The 24,444-nt window shown below is 37.4% G+C and overlaps 1 protein-coding gene across 2 annotated transcripts in view; it reads right to left on the reverse strand.

Moving 5' to 3' along the window:
- LOC122813614 (mucolipin-2-like) overlaps positions 1-24,444 on the reverse strand; it is a 1,348,087-nt gene that overhangs the window by 261,389 nt on the left and 1,062,254 nt on the right. For both annotated transcript variants that reach the window (XM_044086031.1, XM_044086029.1), the window contains one exon: positions 9,447-9,559. In XM_044086031.1, coding sequence (XP_043941966.1) covers positions 9,447-9,559 — 113 coding nt within the window. The remainder of the gene's footprint in view (positions 1-9,446; positions 9,560-24,444) is intronic.

Below are 24,444 nucleotides of genomic sequence, written 5' to 3' on the forward strand. Positions count from 1 at the left end.
GGGCAGCTTTTGCCCCCTCTTATGCCATATTATTTATGGCTTTTTTTGAAAATATGTTTATTTATCCTGCAAGTTTTTTTTAAAAATAATGTGATTATGTTTAAACGTTTTATTGATTACCTAATATTTGTATGCAGGGGAGACCAAAGGGAATTTGGAAATTTTGTGGTTAATTTAAGCCAGAATTCGTTTAGTTTGGAATTCAAACACAGAATTAGTAATAGAACTATGCAGTTTCTTGATTTAGAATTTTATGTAGACAAAAATGGGAAATTACAATATAGTCCTTTTCATAAAATAACAGCTGCAGACAATTTTTTTTTTTTAAGAGTCTAGTAGTTCTCATTCATTACATTTGATAAAGTCCTTAACCTATGGGGAAATTCAAGTGCACCCTAACTAATGCATCTGACAAGAGTTTATTTTGGTAAAGAACAAATTGCTAAAGTGGGGTTATAAGGGCACATATTCAGGCAGCAATAGATAAGGTCAGAGGAATACCAAGCAAAAAATGTTGTCAAAGAGGTCCCAGGAAAGATTACAATGCTAAAGATTTAGAGGAAATGGAGCCTATGTTTTATGTAACCAAGTTTTCTCCTTTCTCAGATATGTTAAGGGATTTGGTTAAAAAGTTATGGCCAGTAATTTATAGGGATGAACTGATAGGGAAATTGTTCCTGAAGAAAGTCACTTTTTCATATGGCAGATTCAGCAATTTAAAGGAATTGCTGAATCATAGGGCACAGAACTCAGTGGGGAACAGACTGTGGGCTTTTCCTTGTGGAATGTGCAAAGTATTTAAAGAATAAAAAATGTGGATGGATGGGTCATTAATGGAAAGAAATTTTGGATAAAAAGTGAATCCAAATGTGACTCATGCAGGGTCATTTATATTATTGGGTATGGATGCACATCAACAATGTGGTATATTGGGCAAACGAAAAGAAAGGTAAAGTTGAGAATATTAGAACATTTGGGTGATGTTAGAAATAAGATATTGGAGAGCCCAGTGGCCCAACATTTTTGTTCTGTCCACAAGGGAAATTTGGACAGCTTTTTCTTCAGTGTTCTGGCCCGGCCCTTTGGATTTCATAATATTGGGGGGGGGGGGTCGTACATAGATTATTAAAGTTGGACACAAAACGTATTGTTAACCTGGGAAACTTATATCCATATGGGTTAAATTTAGAAATAAATTGGGGTGTTTAAAGAATTTAATTTAAGGCATGTATTTGTTAGTAAATATATGTGTAGTTGCAGTAAAGGGCAGGTCTTATATTTTGTCAGTATGAAAGTAGCAAGGAAAAGTGCAATAAAAGAAAAGCATAGTTAAGTAGTTAGGTAACAACTTAATTCAGTTTGGTTTATTTTATGAAATGATTAATTATAATAATATTAACTTTGTATTGGTTAATGAATATTCTATGATGTAATTTTACAATGCATTTGTATGGCAAATTTAATATTTATTAGTTTTTTCTTTCACTTTAGAGTGTTGCACCTTTAAGCCTGGGTGGTGATGTGTGTTAATTAAGAGTAATGAATTAAATGTATTTGCGTATAAAATTGGTGAGATATAAAAAGGCTGCAAGGATTTAACAATTTTATTCCTTGAAGGCTTGATAGCTGAGGTACCAGAAGTGCAATAAAGAAAGTGCAGCTTAAATTCGCTTGCTTCCCGATTTGTTTTTTGGAAAGTTTATGGTCCCTTTTGGGATTTGGTGTTTTGTGTGATTATGTCCTTCAGGAGACCACAAGAAGCACCCCACCCCATGTCTGAAGCACCCATAAAAAGCTCCTAAGCATGAACTAGAGGTTGAAAATGAAGCCTTGGATTGAGAGAGAGTTGATAAATCCACCACTGAATCTTTATCTTGAGACAGGAAAGAAAGAAAAGGGAACTCCAGGGGGTGGCAGTGCTGCAGCTATACCGATTTAAGGTAAAAACTAATGAAGTTAACCAAAATGATGATACATCATTAAATTCTAAAATGCTTATTTAAATTCAAGTACAGTCTTATAAAACACTACTGAAATTTCTTCATATGGAGTCTGGAGGGGGGGTGCATAGGAATGGTGAGAGAGGACAGAGGATGAAGAGACGGGAAAAACATCATCAGGGAAAGACCTCTGAGGCAGGAAGAAAAGTCAGCATGGAACAGTCTGAAGTCTGCATTCAAGGAAAACACTATCCTGGGAAGGTGTCAGAACTGATAGCTGAAGGTTTATGGTTAACCCTAGACTGTGTAGGAGACAAATGATAAACTAGAGATCCTGCAACAAACTGCTAGAAGAAGAAGCATGAATAAACAGATCATCTAAACAGGGAAAAATCTGAATACCAGGAAGCCTGCAAAAGACAGGAGCAAGGAATTTGGTGAATACCCTTGGGGCAGGAGAAAGAGAATGAAAATGCAAGGAAGAAACAGAGAAACAAAACAATTCCTGAACAGAAGATGAATGGAGATGTGAAGGTAGGCATCCTTGAGATTCAGAGACACCAGAAAGGCCAGGGGATACAGAAGAAGATGCAATACCTGAAGGAACATCCAAAAAAAAGGGATATTGAGAGAAGTGTTTAACAGGGAAAGATCCAGAATTGGTCTCCATATATGCTCCTTCCAAGGAACCAGAAATCCTAGAAAAAAACTCTTTCCACACCTGGGTGGGATGAATGGGCTGAATGGTTCCCTGATCCAAAAGAGACTCTGGGAAATGAGAAAGCTGTTCTCAAGGAGAATGAGGAATGCCTGAAAAGGGAGGAAGGGATTTCCAAACCATGAGATATCACTGACGGGCAACTGATGGAACCCAAGAATCTAAGGTGACACCCCTTGAGGAAGCTTCAATACCATTAAAGCATTAACCAACACCTGAATGAAAGTCTGCCATTCATGCTGGTGATCCATAACAGGGGAAATATGCTTGGTCATCGATTTCCTTTTCTGTGGGATGTCCACCCAGTAAATCCTTGTAGGGTTAGCCCCTTGAGACTCAATAATGGTGGTCGAAATTTCACCCCTCACTAAAATGAGGAATCCCCCTCAATCTCTTGGAAAATATTACCCGAGGTTCCCCCTCAGTGTCTGGTGCAGACGTCTAAAAAGCCTCAGAGAACATGTGAGAATTTGCATCCATGCCTGCCTCTGACTAAGTCATGGCAGAGGAATTTTAAGCAAGCACCAGATGGTTCTCAGGGTCTTCATAAGCATCTAGAGAGATGTCTGGTGGAGGCTGGACAGAAAACAGATCAGGCCTAACTTTTCTGGCTTTCTTCTTGGCAGAATGCTGGCCCTCAGGATGGGAGGATTCCAACACAGCACCTTGAGCCAACAGCTTCAGTCACTGATGCTCAAGATATGCTGACAAGGAGAAGATAATACTATTAGGGTCTTGGGCACAAATGCTGGGCAGATAGAACACTGCATGTAGTTGTGTGAATCACCCAAGCAAAAAAGACACTGATGTTGACAGTATTTTTGAGGAATCTGCCTCCCGCACTGACATTTCCCTTTCTGGATGACATTGATACAATACCATACAATAGTAAAGAAAGGAGAAGAAAACCCTAATGGGGAACTTATCTGAAAAACATCTTGATAAACAAGAACAGCATAATGGTGTTCAGACTGATGCATGATAATACCATTTGGACTGGCAACAAAGTTGTTCTGAGTTTTAATGCCCATATCTTACCTTTATGCCCTACATACATGTGATGTACAGTGCCTACAAGAGCTGAAGGTTTTGGTATACTGGCTGGAGGTTGGGCTATCCTTGGCAGGAAATCCCTTAGGTAAAGAACACTGCAACAGTGATATATAGAAGGACATGTATAGAGTCATGCACTTCCAAAAGGAAGCCTGAGACAGGGACTTCCAGTTGAATGCATCAATAGGCAGTAACCATTCCATTGTTAAGTGACAGTAAAAACAATGGTTCTACATTTTAAGGAAGTGCATTATGAGGAACTGGGGATAAAATGACAGAATTAAGCTACAGGAATACATCAGATGTTCTGTACTCATAGCTATACACAAAGGTTTGAGGAAAAGGCAAAAAAATGAAGGAGAGAAAAGGCAAATGTGGCTGCACAACAAGGTAAAATGTGATTAGGACAAAAGATAGGGTAAAGAGTTGGGAAGGAGGACATAGGGGTGGCTCTCAAGAAATCAAGCAGAAAGACAGAAAATGAGGCAAAGGCAGCAATGGAGGATGAACAGGAGTTGAGGGGGTTGAGGGAAAATAAACAGGTATATAGTGGAAAAACGAGGAGGGACAGAACTAGCAAAATAATAAAGAAGGTAATAGAAAAATGGGTGAAAACAGAAGTACTAAATACTTCTACACTTTGGCATATGACCATACTGCGTTGGGAGGAAAGCAAGGCACAGCAAGGAGAGGAAAGGACAAATAGATAGGACAGAGTAGATACTGAGAGAGAATAAGGTTTCCTTAACAGGATGAAAAGCACAGGGACCAAATAAGCTGTCTCAGTGTCCTGAAGTGACCAGTATGCTAGCAGATTCCCAAAGGAGGCTTTCAACAGATCAGCGGCAATTACAGAAGTACCAGATGACTGGAAGACACAGCAATTATGGTACCGTGGTATGGGGGGGGGGGTAGGTTAACAAAAATCCATAAACTATTGGCAGCACTCCCACAGAAACACATGGAGGAATTGAGAGAGAAAGGCTGTCTTACTCCTCCTAAACAGACATCAAGATGAGCCTCATGGATAGGAGCTGTCAGCCAAACCTGACTCAGATTTATAATCGGGTTACAAGAACAATTAAAAACAGAATGTCAGTAGATGCAGTCTACCAGGACTATAGCAAGGCCCTTAACCCAGTGCTGCACAGGAAGCTGCTAAAGAAACTGGTGGGGCTGAGATAGTAAAGAAAGTGGGTTATTGCATGATTAAATGGTAGGAAACAGGGAATGTAGTAAGGAGGACAGCATAAAGAATAAGTAAAGTGACTAGTGCAGGAGTGTGAAAGTTGCGTTAATTTTTAGACATCCCTGAGAGAAAAGAAAGTGATTGCCTTCTTCACTAGAGGCACAAATTTAGGGACAGCGGGGGAGAACAGGATAATAAAGGATCTGGAAAGGTTGGCCAAGTAGCCTGACAGGTATAATTTTAAACTCAGTGTAGACGCATGCTAAATACTGCAACTGGGTAACAGTAATCTTAGTATGAAATAAAAATAAAGGGAATAAGACTAATGGAAAAAGTATTAAGGGGATGTGCGGTGCTGATCATAAGTGACTGGACTAGCAAGAGCAGTGAGAATGCAATTGCAGCAGAAAACTGAATGCTGGGGTGTAGCTTAGAAATATAGGCTCTGGAAGCAAAAATTTAATGTTTCTGCTATACAGGCTGTGGTCACGCTCAAGTACTGGGAGCTGTTCTGGGGCCCATACAAAGAAAGGACCATCAGGCTATCTGTATGTGATACAGGGAAAGGTTGCAATCAAAGACTTCATGAGCTACAGGTCTTTTCTTCTAAGGCAGAAACAGACTGAATGCATAAGATCAAGTGGGGGAGATACGATGGTGCTGTCCTTTACAGAAGGGCAGGAGGAGGGAGCACAAGCAGAAGTGTAAAGGACAAGTCCTGGATCTATGAAAACACTTCTTACAGAAAGGGTCATGAGATGCATGGGTTACACTACAAGAATGTCTGGTAGGAATGTAATCCATTGAAGAGGACATGAGTAGGGTTGGGGATGAGAGAAAGGAGGGGAGGTAGAATGTTGAATGCACCTAACAGGCAGCCTTTATAGGTTTAGTCCCACTTTCTGTCATCAAGCAAATGTGACAATCCTTGAAAGTGTGCTCAGTGAAAATGACAGAATGACATAGTATTAGTTTACAAATGCCGAATAAAAAAGTAAAAAAAATCCTTTAAAATAACCTAAAATAAGCTTTTTCTGGGAAAGACAAGTACAAATGCAGGTCAGACGTTTGTAAAATGTTTAGTTAAAACCTGTACAGGTGTTTTCAAATGGATTAACAAGGAATGGTGAAAACCTCAGAGCAAAGTGCCGCTTTAATACTCTTTTATTGGTAATAAAAAGTTAAGAGCTTTTCAAATGGAGTATATTATTACTAAAATGCGTGAGAGGTTTTGAGCAAAACATCTTTCGATGTAAAACCAACTTACACACATTAGGTAGAAGATGCCTCTTTTCAAATGTAATCTGTGGATATTCATCTGCTTAAGTGATTTGTTCTGAACTGTACAGTACAATGCACGAATGAAGGCATATAACCTACAACTAGAGGATTAACGTTAGCAGAACTGTTTTCAGTTTGCTCCTTACTGCCAAGCTTTAATATTACTTTGTTTCAAGCCAGTACAAGAATATAAAGTTGCTTTGGTTGCTTCTGCTAGCATTAAAACAACTTCATCTTTGCTGTGAAGATTGCTTATTGTTATGCGATAATCAACACTTTGTTCCAACTTAGTCAAGACTAGAATTTCAGACCAATTTTTTGAACATGCCATCTGTAAAATCCCAACCCATGAAAGGTTACCCCTGCCACAAAAGAATTCCACAATAGTGACTTTACACAGCTGAGATCATAGCACATTGATGTAAAATCACTGCCTAATACCAGTCTGGAACCAGTGACTGTACTGTAATTTAACTTGCACATTCTCAAAAAGTTGAAAGGCAAGTAATTTATAAGACACAGTTACTATACAATCAAAGGCTATTACAAATTAAGCTGAAAAACAGTAACAATTGAGACATACTATTGTACAACTGGCTGTTAGATATATTGGTCCAAGTACACATGACAGGCATAATTAGTTCACAAGACATTAATGAACAATACTATAGAATTAGACAGTACATTAAAAAACAGAGCGGATTTCTTTTAAGAAAAAAATCTTTACAACTGCCAAACTTGGGAAGCCTGAAATAAAACAACCTTTGCTGCATTCATGATACCACCCAGGAAAAAAAAAATGCGTACTGCATGGTGCACTATGGAAAAAGACAAATCAGTTAAGCACTATACTATAGTGAGTGACCTGATCTTAACCAAGGTTAAGGTTAGACTCGTGTTTGGCAGACAAATCTACCTGTACTGACCACCAAACAGCGGCGATGGTTTCTCCCTATTGTCTGAGCCAGAAACGGGCCCTTGACTTAATCTTTATAAGATCAGAATATTAATAGAATAATAGGGATTGTGTTGGCTTTCATTTTCTGAAGGATATGAATTCTAAAACTCAAATGTATGTCATTATTTAGTGACTTCAGTCCTCTGATTTCGTGAGAACAACATATTTTATGAGGAATGGATCAAAGATATGAAGCAAAAAATCTGAGATATTCTGTGAAAATTTGGGCAGACAAGAGGCACAGAAGGCGAAAATATAAGAAACGGAGTCATACTGTCTTTCTGATAATGCTTACAGCTTTGAAAGCCAACAAAACACTTAGCGCTTTTTGTGTGTGCACGCACACGCGTATGTGTTACCAGTAATATGTGGAGCAGATAAAACTCCATGCACTACAAAGAATTTTAAGCAGGTCACCCATCATAACCCTTAACTGTGTGCTCACGACATGGATGACGAGAGTCACCTCTCAAGGTTTGTCCCCAAGATTAATTTCTTGGTATTCATGTGTCAAACACATAATAAGCAGGTTATGATCAGCAACCCACTATGTTATGCTTGAAACCAAGCTTGAAATGCCTTCTACATTATTTTTAATACATGTAACTTCCAACAGAGGGATGATTTTACATCAAAATGCAATAAACATAATTCTTCTATTTAAATTACTTTATTTAAATTTTGATATACATGAAACATTCAGAAACTTTTTTTATTTTTTAATTTTGTGAGGAAGTATGGTACAAGACAGATTTTACAGAACTCAACACTCAGAAGAAATACCTGTACCATGGACACCATTTACACCTTTAGACTTGCCTCATCAGAGCTGGAATTATTAAATTAGTAAGTTGTCTAAAACAGGACAAGAACAATGAGATCTTCATTTGTAAGGTTTATAAGCCAAACTGCTTAATTTATTACAGTGAAGAACTGTTTGCAGGTATACATGCAAACCAAAAGTCACAAACAAATCACTCAGTAAAAACTGCAAGAAAAACCTATGGAAACACCCTGAAGTTACCATGAAAGTTAAGTAGCCACACAATTATAACGAGTGGCACACTATTCATTAATGCTTATTGTAAATGTACATGGATTCCCACAAAATAATGCAGGCTGATGTTGCTTTAAACTGACCTCCATTATATTACTGTCTCTCAATGTAATGCAGGCATGTAGGCCGAGATCACTTAGCACCATCTTTTAGAAGGAAAATAGTGCAATAGTTGAACCTTGATGTAGGAAATAACCACCTCACACAAACTAAGCAGATCATATTTTTATTTCTAGTATGATGTATGCCCAGCAAATGAGCAACCAAGTAAGGAATGTTTTAAGGCCTCCAAATTTGTCATCTGAATTAGTACAAAACCATTCCCGGGATTCAATAAAGCCTACACTAAGTGTACACTTAGTGTACACGATATGTATTCAATAAAATTCTTCTCATTTTTTTGTGTTTTCTAGTCACTCAGAAAGATTACGCTAAGTGTACATGTAGTCTATACTTTGTGGTAACCTTTATGACTCCCTGTCAATATTTAAAGCAGCATAAATATCAGTAGAAAAACTAAAATTAGGAGGAAAAAGGTGTGTGTTATGTCTGTGTTGTCTGTTCCTCAGAACAGTGTACACAGTGTAGGCTTTATTGAATCTAGCCCCTTATCTAAACAATAAATATCTAAACAATAAAGACAAACATGTTATCACTTCTGGTCATGCTAAACTTAATTTCCAGAAACAGGCAAATTAGTGTGAAAGTAACATTGCAATTCCACACGTCTGGTGTCAACACTGCCCTTCACAGATAAATTCTTAATGAGCTAAAAGAATATTCCTTAAGAACAGGCTCCTTCCATTAATCAATATGCACAGGAGAGCAAAACGCTGAAAGGAAAAAAAATGTTCAACAGCAATTGCAACAGATTTAAGTATCTCTAAAAGAACAACATTTCACTGCTGCTGCTGCTGCCCTGGGGCTGAGGGCATAAATAAACAAGTAGCTATTACAGTCCAGAATGAACACCATGTTAGTGGCACTGAAATCCAATGGCAACTTCTTTGGCTCAAGACTCTATACAAATTCAGTTTGATTCAGCTTAGTTCTTGCAGTTCTCCACACTGAAAGAATTACATCTGTTACCTATGATCTACCTTTCAAACTGTAAAAACATTTTTTCTTCTGAAGAGTTTGCAGGGAACTCGACCATAGATATGCAGTCTCATTTGTTGACAGAATAAAAAAATATGTTTGCATGCATATGTAGCATTCAAACAATGAAAATCAAAATACGGTTTCACTACCTCTTGAAGCTTCACTGCAAGGATGATCGATCTTGTGCAGAGGATGAGTGAAGTCAGGCAAATCAGGATAACAACAGCATCAAAAATCAGAAGGCAATGAGTGTTTTTCTGTACTAAAAACAAACACAGAAAAATTACAGAACACATGATCATTTCCAGTGCTCAACACAGTAAATTACATAGCTTGCAAAATTAAAAATTAATATCGCTTAAATCTTCCCAAGTTAGCACAACACCTAGGACAATGCACAGACCTTCTTCTGTTCTATAGTTACCAAAAGCAGGTATGCTCATTACGGTCTACAAAGAGCCTGTGTAGTGGTACAAAATGGAATCAACCACTGCATTCGGTTTTCACAGGATGCATGTTCTATTGTTTCTCCTTGGCATCCAGCATCAGTTCTCACTCAAAATGACAAAAAATTATTAAAAGTTAGTTTTAAAATTCCTGATCATCATCCAGGACATTCAACTTTCTCCTGGTTTGTGCCTTAAAAGGGCACATTTGCCCAACACAATGATGCTTTTGGGAGTTAAAAAGTCTTGCTTCTTTCTGTTCCTTTACTTTCTGTGAATAATGGGTGTCTAATGGAGGAAATAAAGTTTATTTTTTCCATTGGCACGTGAAGAATTTCACGGTGATACTGTACAAGTACATTATTGCATGTTTTAATGCTTAAAGAAAATCATTGTAACTGGAGGATGTGGATTGTTTTTGTGGCAAATTTTGAAAAAAGAAAATGTATTTTTGCATGTGTTGTAATGCTGCACCAAGCATTGGGTAGACATACTAAAAAACAATATTATAAATATTTTTGCTGGATTAATATGCAACTGAAAAGCAAGCACATGAAAGGCAATTTGAATTTTTCCATGCATCATGGAATTTCATTGCTAAGTGCATTTATGCATGACAGAGTTAAGAAACATGGCGATTCTGTTAACTCCATCCTCAGAAATACAAGGGGGGGGGGGGGTGGGAATACCACTAGGAAAACACTATGAAGAATAAATATACTTATTAGCACTACAATAGTTAATTTGGGAGCACAGCCTGAGGCTTTAAAAGCAGAACGTTTTCATAGATTTCACCACCACACCACTGATCAAGCCCCCATGGGATAAAACCTTTATGGTGCCCCAGATGACCAATGTTTGAGTAGCGGCACTAGTGCTGGAAGGACCAAACAGGGGAATATAGGATTGAGTGGTTCATGCCACCTCACCCTTTCTAGTAGGAGGCTGCCTAAACCTGTGGAATAGCAGCATTAACGGCCTACCAAGTTCCATGCTGCAAGTGGTATGCTGCTTGGCTGGGAGGTTATTCCTACATAAAAGCATGTATGCATGTATGTATGTAGGCTCCTCTCACAGGCAGCACTTGCAGAGCCAGAGGTTACGGAAGGCACACTTCCCAGACACTGCTCCAGCATTCTTAAATCTCCTCATCTGCCTGAACAGGAGTTGGGTTAAGCAGAGGAGGCAGAGGCAGATCTGGTAGACTCTGGGAACGTTGAAAAGAGCTGATTGTTACAAGTGTCAGATGTGACGTAGGGGAGAGAAAAGAAAAAAAAAAAGCACCAAACCATTAATGTTCTCTTTTTCTGCAATAGCTGCAATGGAACTTACCATGGAGTTCTTACTGGTAGAAGATTATATGACAGTCTTCCTAGAATAGCTTTTAGAAAGCCACAAAAAAATCAGGAGATTTGAAAGGTGACTAAGAATGACCTGTCACAGTGCATGAATTATACCACAATCAGGGTACATTCAACAAAATTTGAATTTACTAAACGTTGCTAGCCATGATGGACCAGCGAGACAAAAGCAGGGACTTTACTACCTGTATGCTCTCATAATGTATACAAGTGAAAAAACATGTCTAGTAATGGGAAAAGATCGAATGGACAGTCCTTTCTGGTCATTCACTCATGAATGCTTGGTATCCTATTAACAATATACTTCAATGTCAGACATTCATTTTATTTGGGGTCCCCTAAAGCAAGTTTCATAAGGAAAGCACTGATATACTGGAATATTAAGGATTCTCCACTAGTTTACTTTTGTAGCTAGTATTTAATGCACTTGTAATAAATGGACTCCTTTTACTGTAGCACCAAAGTGTGTGGCATTCATTAACCCATGAGTCACAGTCACACTATTCACACACACGGGAATTTTTAAAAGAAATTGCAGACAAGTGTGTTCTATGCTCTGTGATAAGTACTGGACTTGATAAATCCTTTACCAAAGGCCTTTTTGGCAAACTATCAAAACCCAGGTGGTCACCAGTTGGGCAGTGACAAATTCCACAAGCAAACTGGGAGCAAATATTAACAGCTAATAGCAAGGTTACAAAGCTCTTCCTCATATTTCCCTTAGATATGGTAGAAGACTGTGGTGGTCTCTATTAACAATATTAGGTTTTCAGCAAACCTGGTGACCTACCTGTTCAGCTGCTTCACCAATATCCTCTTCCAGGTAATGGAGAGGATCCTTATGGAATTAGTTCAGACAGGTATATGTGATCTGCTACTTCTGCACAGAAATTGATATGGATTTATAGTAGCAGTTAATAGCATATTTATTGATTTACAATTGTTAGCTGGGATGATCTCAGTTTTACTAGGATCGCAGGGATAAAAGCTCTGGCATAAAAGATACAAAGTGTAACAAACAAATGCACAACTATGGCAACATTGTTTATTATCTGCACAGTTAAGCATGACAAATAAGTACTTGACACTACTACATACTTGTGAAAGATCACTCAAAGGGGGTTGTCAAGCCCAAATTCATAAGTAGATGTCCTCCCCATCCCTGGATGGTCCATTATTCCCCTTTATCATCCACTACAGTGGATGACGCAGAGTACTGTCATGTGTAGGTAATAGGCTGAAAGTCATGTTCAAACAGTTCCGATACCAGAACTGTTTCCAAGTTAAAAAAAAAAGTCAATGCCTTGGAGAGAAGATTTACTAACTACATCTTGTACTAAAGGTTAAGCATCTTATACTAAAGGATAACCAACACCAAGAAACTCAATATGGGTGTATTTTCTATATGGAAGCTCCAGAATGATCTCAAATACATTTTGGTTCATATTCTGCTTCAAGTATTAAATGATTTGGCAATCAGTTTACCACAGCGTATTTTGGAATGTCCACAAGGGTGGCACAGTGTGCCCACTTAATGTTCCTACTTCTCAATGCTTGGTTCTCCAGTTTGGATCTCAGCTGGGGTACCTTGTTGGTTGTGTATATATGCCTTCCTTGTGTCTGTGTACTTTTGCCAAGTGCTCCATTTTCCTTCCACAACCCTAAATTGACAAAAGTGAACAGGTGTCTCAGCAAACTTGCTACAGGTGTTTCAGCTGTGTATCAGTGAGTGACAGAGTATCCTATGATGGTTTGCTGTTCCTTTATTGCTTACTTCCTCTAAGACTCGCCCACTGAGTATGCTCCACAGCAGTAATGTTATACAGCCATGCTGCTGCCTTTTTTTTGCAACTGGAATGCACAACACTGCCAAATATACAAGTACCACATACTGGAAAATCAGTCAATTTGCCGTTTTGAATTCAGAAGGGTATTCTTGCTATGTACATAGCCCAACAGATCAGTAGTTTCCAAAAAGAAAGGTGCCATTATATTCTGAGTGAAGTAAATAGTCACCCAAATCAAACTTTTTAATGTGCTCTTAATGTGTTTACAATATGTATTTTATATGGTCAGGAAAAACACCAATAATGACCTAAACCCATCTTTCCCCATGAGACTGCCAATACCGATGATCGCTTCTAATGTCGGACAATTTTCATACTGTAATACAGAATACCTCATCTGTCTGAAGTGAAACAGCAAATCACAGTATGTATGTCTAACACTGCTTCGCATTTCCAACTAGAATACTGGCCAACAGGCAAGACATCGGCCCACATCATGCAGACTTGCAATAAATCAGAAGATGTCCCAAAGAAGCAATCACTAATTTGCCAGTTTATAAAAGTGGGTCAGAGTAATGTCTCCCACCTTAGAAACACCCACTTCTTTTGCAATAGCTTATTATAATAAGTAAAAAGCATACTAATATTGTAATAATTTAGAGACCCCTTGGTAAAAGTAAAATTTCATAAACTTCCCACCACACTTGCTCTGTTGAGCACTACATTTGAATTGCCTCCAATGGCACTTTAAGGTATGAAACATGGCAGCCCTCTACCCTCTATTAACTGCTCAGAGTATATGTCTAACAGTGACTCCACCTTCAGATGCTTAAGTATGGGATGAAAATTCCCTCACTACTATAATTTTGGGCTTCCCCTGTGTAAATGCCGTTAGCTGCAGAGAATTAGGTTTGTGCATAACATCATTAATTAATCTTTATGATGTTTTATCAGGTATACTAATCACACCAAACAGAGGTCCCTGACAAGAAACTTTATAATACTAGATTTAATAAAGAGAAAATGCCAGAAAAAAAATCCTAAATAACAAAAAGCAATGTGTTTTTAAAAGGCAACAATTCTGTGTGCAAGGGCTCCCCAAAGGGGGCTTATCTGCCAAAAATAAAGGATGAAACAGACTGCTACTCCTGTGAAACCTGAGAGCTGCTTCTTGAGGCGGCAAGACAGCACCATACAAATTTTAACTTTGAGTGCTGGTTTTCCTCCCAAGGGTTGTCAAATCAGCAGTCAGAACCCAGCTAGTCAAAATAGGGGAAGCCACCTAAAGTAGTAGACCTGTAACAAGCGGTGTACCCCAGGGATCAGTCTTTGGACCTCTGCTGTTTGGGATATACTTCTCACAGGTGCAGGCCAAATCTAGTGGGCTATGCCTGAACAAGTTTGCAGATGACTGCAAGCTGGGTGCTATCATCAATTCCCATAGTGATTTGGACGTCTAAAAGGGTCTAACCCAAACAAATGATTGGTACCAGAAACACGGCCTCAAACTGAATGCCAAAAAATGCATCATCATTCCTTTTGGGGAGAATAATGTCCCCACAGATTATCACATTGATAATAAGGCACTAAGCACGCAATCAGTCATGTGAGACTTGGGCACCCAGGTTGATATCAATTTTGACTACCATATTGCCTCCATTGTACAGAAAGCTTTCTACATGGCCCACCTCATTAGTAAGGGTATCTCATCCAGGGACAAGGTGGTCATAACATCCCTGTATTCTTCCCTTATAAGACGGATGATTGAATACAATGCCCTTTTGGCATGTACCTCACAAAGTACATGCAGCAGCTGGAGAGACCACAGAGATTCCTCATCCAAAGAATCCAGGGCCTCAAACATCTACCCTACACAGACAGGCTTAGAAGCCCTGTCCCTCTGCTCAGTCTCCTACAGACTTCTCAGAAGTGACTTCTGTCTGCCATACAAAGCAATCTCAGACCCCAGCCTGATGGGACTGCTGCATATCCACAAGTCAAGCTCCACTCAAGTAACCCGCTTGTCAGACCTAGACCTGGTCTGTGACATCAATAGGACTTGCAGGACAGATTTGTGTCCCAGAGACTCCACGTTTTGTGGAACGGACTCCCTCTCCACATAAAGCAGAGTACCTCATTAAACCTTTTTAAGTGCAACCTGGATAACTGGATGGGGAACAGAAAATACACCTCTGAGATTCCACCTGTGCCCCTGCTGGACAATGGCATAAGGTGCTGACTTGTTGGAACATGGGCTAAATTCTTGGCTAAGCTTGTAAGGGCCTCAGGGTCAATTGCCTAGTAACTTTCTATGATCCTATGAGTGAAGGTTTGGGAGGGAGGCAGAGCTTTGTTAAACTGGCTGGTTGCTGTACTCTGAGCAGAATACAATCCATATAGCCAAAAGACTACTGCAGAAGTGGGAATGATGAACATCAGTAGTAACACAACTGTTTACTGCCATTCAGATGCAGAACTGATGTTATAAAGGCAAAAATATAATAATGCTTTATGTTTGTATCTACTCAGCAGCCATATGCTAATTACCTTACTATTCACGCATAGAGTACCAAATTAATGCAGTTTTCATCTAAACGAATTATGGCTTATTTTTTCACAAAAAAAAAAAAAAAAACAAAGAAAGCCCAGAAATCTGCAAAGAACTCTTGCATGACTGGTGATCTCATTAAGTATTTGATAGTTATTAATGAATATCACTTGACTCTAATTTGCAAAATTATTCTTAAAGAAATTTTATATTTAAAGCTGTTTTAAGTGTATTTTTTTTGTACTGCTTTTGCCTCATCTTTTCAAAAACACAAAAAAATATTACCTAAAACACTAGTAATAGGTGACTCTATAGTCAGGCACATTGACGTCCCACTCAATAGGCTGGACAAGCAGAAGGTTACTGTTAGCTGCCTGTCAGGAGCCAGAATGCGCCACATAACACAAGCACTCAGGTCACTCCAGAACAAGTACAAATATGACTCTGTCATTGTTCATGTTGGTGTGAATGACCTGAGATTTACCTCCCTGGACTACATGAAGAGAGACATGGAAGAGCTCTCTGGTCATGTAGCCCAGGCTGGTATGGCCCTGACCCAGAGTAGCATCCTACCCTCACCAAGAATGATACCTCCGTATAAAGAAAAAAATGATCAATTTCAACAATTGGCTAAGCTTCTGGTGTCATTCAAAGGGAATCCAGTGTCTATCAGCCTGGGACGACATACTCGACAAGCCGCGTTGCTTCGCAAGAGACTACTTGCACCTGTGACCCCAAGGCTTTCAAATACTGGCCAAGGCTCTTGCTGCCCCTATACTGCATTTTTTAGGCAAGGTTCAAAAGTCAAACCCACCTCTGTAAACAGCACAATTAACAAAAAACTGAGGGTTATGCTACTCAACGCCAGGAGTTTAGTTCTCAAAATGCATGCGCTCGAAGCACTCCTCAGTATGGAGAACGTAGACATCTGTGCAGTAACTGAAACCTGGTTCAAGGCTCCAGAGAGCACTCCAGCACTACCGGGCTACAACTCGTACCACACGTTTCAGCCACAGAACACAGACAAACACAAAAGGAGGGGTGGTGTATCCATATTCAAAGATACCTACACCTCCAGGTTAGTGGCATAGCATGATACCTCTGAGATCATCCATGTGCAACCAACATCAGGAAAATCTGCAACGCAAATTGTGGCCTGCAACAGATCACCCTCCATGACCCAGGACCACCACAACACCTTTCTGGAGACAATGGAAAACATGAAGGTCCTACAGAACACCCTGATATTGGGCAATTTTAATTATCCTACCATTAACTGGGAAAACTACTAGAGTACAAACTCCCAGGCCCAGCGCTTCCTGGAATTCATCAACTCAAATGCCCTGGATCAGCTGGTAAACTCCCCTAACAGATGTGAAAACATATTGGACCTGGTCATCACAAACATGGGCGACAGGTGTTCCACACTGGAGGTCAGTCACTGGTTAGATCAGACCATAAACTAAATACTCTGGATAGCCACACCCCACCACCACCCACAACTAAGGAATCCAAAGTAAAAAAAACTTTTCTAAAGCAAACTTCACCTTACTTAAGTCAGAGGCAGTTAAGTTTCACAGCTCCCATGCTAAAGGATAATGCAGCCCAAGATGCAGAAACCTTTACAAATGCACTCTATGAGCAACTACAAGGATGCATGGATCGTGCCATCCCTAGCAAAACCAAGACTCACTCCTCTAAGAGAAGGAAACCAGTTTGGTGGACCCCTGCCATAAACAGGCTATACAATAGGAGGAGGAAACTAGTTCAGAAAAAAAGCAAATCCCAAGAAGGAAAGACATCCCTGATCAGTATCAGTAACACACTAAGATCCCTCATGAAATCATCCAAGGCTAACTGAAAGAAAAATAGTCAAGGATTCAAAAGATAACCACAAAGCCTTCTTTGGCTAAGTTAAGAATCTAAGTGGCAACTCGCAGATATGCACTGAACTAGTGGAAAACAGCACAAAATATATTGAACCTACCGATATTGCCAACATCCTGGCAGATAGATTCAGTGCAAACATCACCCCCAAAAGGGCCCACAACAACACCAGAAAAGTGTAGTGTCCCAGAAATCAGACGCACAGGTGAAAATAGCCCTTTCAAAAGCCAAAAACACAGAGTCAATGGGGCCAGATGGTGTCCCAAGCTATGTCTTGCACGAACTACAGAATGAACTAACCCCCCACCTAAACACGCTGTTCAACCTCAGCCTCTCCACAGGCTACGCCCATAGAATAGCACACAGCAACGGTTATTCCACTCCACAAAAGAGAGGCCACAACTGACCCTGGTAACTATCGCCCCATAAGCCTGACTAGCCTGGTCTGCAAAGCTATGGAGCGCATCATGGAACTCATTAACAAAGACATTGGGAACCTCCAAACACTTGACCCGATCCATTAATGAAAGGAAAAACAAGCCCTGCAGTGTCAAAATCCACAAAGTAAAACCAACAAACACAGCTTTAGTTTGGATCCGCACAAGACCACTTTATTTAAACATACATAAAAAAGTTTGAGCGCTTTCTTCCCTTTCCATAGGGATTTCATCAGAATCATTTTTGTTTCCCATCTCCCCTCTTTTATCTTCTGTCAGTGATGACATCATAAATTGGTTAATTAGTTAATTCACAACATAATTAAAATTTATATTTAAATAACACCATTAAAAACATCACATCAATTTTAAAACATTTCTAAACTTATTAAAGTATAAAAATATATATAAAATATATATATAAAAATATATATAAAACTTTAAACTTAATAGGCATGTTCATTGTTTAAAACCTGATAGATGTAGGTTAAAACAATTGTGTGTGTAGTTCATTTCCCACACCCAGACCTTTTCTTTAAAATAGGTTTTATTGATATTACTTCATTCAACCCTGGGGTTTGACTTGCTTGTAATTGTATTTGCCACCTTGTTTCTCTATCCTCTATGTGGCTTCTATAGTCACCCCCCCCTAGGGTTCTGCACCACTTTTTCTAATATGGCAAATCTAAACTCTCTAAATGAATGGCAGCTTATGGAATGCTTGTATAGGGCATTATTCATGTTCTTTGTGGCAATCTGGTATGTATGTTCGTATATCCTGTCCCTCAATCTTCTCTCAGTCTTGCCTACATAAAAGGAGGGACATGATTTACAAATAGCCAAGTATATTACTCCTGTGGTCTAACAATTACCTTTCTCAAAATTGACCATGGATTGTAAAGTATTCTTTATTATTACATTCTCTTCAGTGTAAATATATTTACATTGCGTGCAGTGTCCACATTTTGTGGTGCCATTTTTGCCCTTGTTTTTTATACCCATCTCCAGTGTCTTTTTTAAATTGGGACCTACTTTGTACACAAAGTTTGGTGTATGACCACCTATATTCCACAGTCTCTGATTGTTCCTAAGTATAGCCCAATTTCTTTTCACTATTTTTTCTACCTCATATGCATTACTTCCATATGGAACAACCATGGCTTTCTCAAATCTAATATCATCTTCCTTCGTATTTTTACCTTCTTTAATATTCTCAAAATTACTTAGTAATGGTTTGTATTTCTTACCCCATTCACTTCTAACATATTCCACATACTCATTCACTATTTACATTGGATAGCCCCTCTCTTCAAATAACTGGGACACCACGTTTAACGCTTCATCTATATCATCTTCTTTTGAGGTCATTCTAGCTATTCTTATTAATTGTCCTTTAATTATGCTCTTCTTTTGTCTTTTCGGATGGTCACTTGAATATTGTAAATAAGAGTTACTAGAATATGGTTTCCTATAAACTTTTGATTTGAAACCATTTGTGTCCTTCTCTATGTATGTGTCCAAATAATTTAATCCTTTTTTATCATGTCCATATTTTGAATTTTAAAAAACATGTACTCTCATTCAAGTATTGAATAAATTCTTTTATTAATTTCTCTAGGCCCTTCCATAGAATACATATGTCATCCTTTTGAATACTTTTTTTCCCCATTCCAGTAACACAAGGTTGGCAAATATAGGGGCACAAGAAGCCCCCATAGCTACCCCCTTTGTGTTGCCTGTAATATTCTCCTTCAAATAATATGTAATTATGTTCCAAGACTATATTCATGAATTCCATAATTAACTCTTTTTTTGTTGTTTTCTAACAAGGTATTATTGTTAAGACTGTCCAAAAATTATTCTAACCCTTCTCTTTTAGGGATAGATGTAAATAAATCTACCACAACTATTGTTAGAAAAATCAATTCTTTATCCCACAGTTCCTTCTGTATCCTACCTAGAAAATCCCAGGAGTCCTTAAGAATGTGTCCACCATTCATTACCTGCTGTTTTAGCCATCTATCTATAACTACCCCAAAGGGGTAGGTTTTTGACCCACGTCCATCCACTATGGGTATGAATGATAAGTCATCCAAACCTTTGTGTTTTTGGTATTCCAAAAATAGTTGCAACTTTTGGTTTTATTACCTTTAAGTAATTGTACAATTCTCCTGAGATTATTTGTTCTACAAAGTAATCTTCCAAGTAAAAATCAATTCTTCTATTACTAATATTGATTTCATTCAGTGATGATGGTTGATATATATCTACATCAATAAGAATCTCGAACATTTTCTGGTAGTATTCTAAAGTGTTGTAAAAGACCATTCCTCCCCCTTTATCTGGTCTCATTACTCTCACTGTCTTGCCCCCTCTTAATCCTTGTAAGACATCATTTTCCTTTTTACTAAGATTTGTTGTTCATAGGTACATATTGTTCTTTATTTTTCAACTTATAAATGTCTTCCATGATAGCTTTTTCTAATATATTAAGTGTTGGATCTAGTGGTGGATTGTATGTACTCTTGTTCCTAGGTTCTGAGTTTTTGTTTTTCTTTTCGATTTTTATCTAAACCTGGAATATGTAGGCCAAATTTAATTTCCTTATGAACATCTTAAGCTCTATTATTGTTTCAGTATAATCAAACCATTTGGTAGGTACAAATTTCAAACCTTTCATACACAATTGAAAATGTTCTTTTGTTAATTGTATACCTGCATAGTTGTATATATGATATCATTTCATTGTGTACTTTAATCCATCCTGTGCTATAGTGTCTACCAATTCTGCTTTTTGTTCCTGGTTATTTTTGTTCCATCGGTTTCCCCCTTGACCTCTTTCTTGTTCTAGTCCCACATCCCATTCTTGCTGGTACTGAAAATGTTGGGGCTCATTATTATCTCCACAATTCCAGTCATTAAGATGAGATTTCCCCTTTGTTCCATACCTATACTGCCCTTTGTGTTCCTGCCTATTTTGCCATTTTATGTTTCCATTTTCTCCTTTATTGTCTGATTTTAAAATATATGCCCTATTGTTCTTGTAATCATTCAGGTCTCTCTGCATTTTTTTTACACTTTGTATTAAATAATTTATTACATTTAAAATCAAAATGTTTTCATTTTCCTATAATATAATTCTTCATGTTCTGTAAATAACAGATAATTTCTGATTTTCCTATTAAGCAATTCTGTTTGTTCTATAAGTATACCTATTTTTTTTATCATTTGTTATAATTTTCTCCATCAATTCAATCCCATGCCTATTGAACATTTCTGCAAAATCAGCAATTACATTGTCATCATAATCCAACCCAAAGGGAAATTTATAAATTCATAATCCCTTAGGGACAACTTTTTTCAATACACACTCTGATAAGTAGACATTTTCTAACTGTAGTTTCTTCATTAGAAACAGTTTTGACTCAAATTTATATATCATGTCTCTTGTATTTCCTTTAAAAGAATCATTGTTGTTTTGAAAGTCCTTATGTGTTTTGTCCATAAAAACCTTGTCCGAAAACTCGCATTGTTTAGATACAAGGTAATCAAACCCTATGTCATTTCCAATGTTTTTTCTTTGGGTTGGATTACGATGACAATGTAATTGCTGATTTGGCAGAAATGTTCAATAGGCATGGGATTGAATTGATGGAGAAAATTATAACAAATAATGATAAAAAAATAGGTATACTTATAGAACAAACAGAATTGCTTAAGAGGAAAATCAGAAATTATCTGTTATTTACAGAACATGAAGAATTATATTATAGGAAAATGGAAAATATTGATTTTAAATGTAATACATTATTTAATACAAAGTGTAAAAAATGCAGAGACCCCTGAATGATTACAAGAACAATAGGGCAATATTTTTTAAAATCAGACAATAAAGGAGAAAATGGAAACATAAAATGGCAAAATAGGCAGGAACACAAAGGGCAGTATAGGCATGGAACAAAGGGGAAATCTCATCTTAATGACTGGAATTGTAGAGATAATGAGCCCCAACATTTTCAGTACCAGCAAGAATGGGATGTGGGACTAGAACAAGAAAGAGGTCAAGGGGGAAACCGATGGAACAAAAATAACCAGGAACAAAAAGCAGAATTGGTAGACACTATAGCACAGGATGGATTAAAGTACACAATGAAAGGATATCGTATATACAACTATGCAGGTATACAATTAACAAAAGAACATTTTCAATTATGTATGAAAGGTTTGAAATTTGTACCTACCAAATGGTTTGATTATACTGAAACAATAATAGAGCTTAAGATGTTCATAAGGAAATTAAATTTGGTCTACATGTTCCAGGATCAGATAAAAATCGAAAAGAAAAACAAAAACTCAGAACCTAGGAACAAGAGTACATACAATCCACCACTAGATTCAACACTTAATATATTAGAAAAAGCTATCATGGAAGACATTTATAAGTTGAAAAATAAAGAACAATATGTACCTATGAACAACAATCTTAGTAAAAAGGAAAATGATGTCCGACAAGGATTAAGAGGGGACAAGACAGTGAGAGTAATAAGACCAGATAAAGGGGGGAGGAATGGTCTTTTACAACACTTTAGAATACTACCAGAAAATTTTTCGAGATTCTTAATGATGTAGATATAGATCAACCACCATCATTGAATGAAATCAATATTAGTAATAGAAGAATTGATTTTTACTTGGAAGATTACCTTGTAGAACAAAGAATCTCAGGAGAATTGTACAATTACTTAAAAGTAATAAAACCAAAAGTTGCAACTATTTTTGGAATACCAAAAACACAAAGGTTTGGATGACTTATCATTCAGACCCATAGTGGATGGACGTGGGTCAAAAACCTACCTCTTTAGGGTAGTTATAGATAGATGGCTAAAACAGCAGGTAATGAATGGTGGACATATTCTTAAGGACTCCTGGGATTTTCTAGGTAGGATACAGAAGGAACTGTGGGATAAAGAATTGATTTTTCTAACAACAGATGTGGTAGATTTATTTACATCTATCCCTAAAAAAGAAGGGTTAGAATTATTTTTGGACAGTCTTAACAATAACACCTGGTTAGAAAACAACAAAAAAAGAGTTAATTATGGAATTCATGGATATAGTCTTGGAACATAATTACATATTATTTGAAGGAGAATATTACAGGTAACACAAGGGGGTAGCTATGGGGGCTTCTTGTGCCCCTATATTTGCCAACCTTGTGTTACTGGAATGGGAAAAAAAAACAAGTATTCAAAAGTGATTTTTTTAGGTACATGAATTTATACATGAGATACCTGGATGACATACTTATTCTATGGAAGGGCCCAGAGAAATTAATATAAGAATTTATTCAATACTTGAATGAGAGTACAGGTTTTTTAAAATTCACATATGGACATGATAAAAAAGGACTAAATTATTTGGACGCATACATAGAGAAGGGCACAAATGGTTTCAAATCAAAAGTTTATAGGAAACCATATTTTACTAACTCTTATTTACAATATTCAAGTGACCATCCGAAAAGACAAAAGAATAGCATAATTAAAGGACAATTAATAAGAATAGCTAGAATGACCTCAAAAGAAGATGATATAGATGAAGAGTTAAACGTGGTGTCCAATTTATTTGAAGAGAGGGGCTATCCAATGAAAATAGTGAATGAGTATGTGGAATATGTTAGAAGTGAATGGGGTAACAAATACAAACCATTACTAGGTAATTTTGAGAATATTAAAGAAGGCAAAAATACAAAGGAATATGATATTAGATTTGAGAAAGCCATGGTTATTCCACATGGAAGTAATATATATGAGGTAGAAAAAATAGTGAAAAGAAATTGGGCTATACTTAGGAACAATCAGTGACTGTGGAATATAGGTGGTCATATACCAAACTTTGTGTACAAAGTAGGTCCCAATTTAAAAAAAAGACACTGGAGATGGGTATAAAAAACAAGGGCAAAAATGGCACCACAAAATGTGGACACTGCACGCAATGTAAATATATTTACACTGAAGAGAATGTAATAACAAAGAATACTTAACAATCCATGGTCAATTTTGAGAAAGGTAAATGTCAGACCACAGGAGTAATATACTTGGCTATTTGTAAATCCTGTCCCTCCTTTTATGTAGGCAAGACAGAGAAGATTGAGGGACAGGATATATGAACATACATACCAGATTGCCACAAAGAACATGAATAATGCCCTATACAAGCATTCCATAAGCTGACATTCATTTAGAGAGTTTAGATTTGCCATATTAGAAAAAGTGGTGCAGAACCCTAGGGGGGGGGGTGACTATAGAAGCCACATAGAGGATAGAGAAACAAGGTGGCAAATAAAATTACAAGCAAGTCAAACCCCAGGGTTGAATGAAGTAATATCAATAAAACCTATTTTAAAGAAAAGGTCTGGGTGTGGGAAATGAACTACACACACAATTGTTTTAACCTACATCTATCAGGTTTTAAACAATGAACATGCCTATTAAGTTTAAAGTTTTATATATATTTTTATATATATTTGTTATATATATTTTTATACTTTAATACATTTAGAAAGGTTTTAAAATTGATGTGATGTTTTTAATGGTGTTATTTAAATATAAATTTCAATTATGTTGTGAATTAACTAATTAACCAATTTATGATGTCATCACTGACAAAGAAGATAAAAGA

The sequence above is a fragment of the Protopterus annectens genome, chromosome 10.part0 (genome assembly GCF_019279795.1).
Source record: "Protopterus annectens isolate FY-2018-M chromosome 10.part0, PAN1.0, whole genome shotgun sequence".
Classification (NCBI taxonomy): Eukaryota; Metazoa; Chordata; order Ceratodontiformes; family Protopteridae; genus Protopterus; species Protopterus annectens.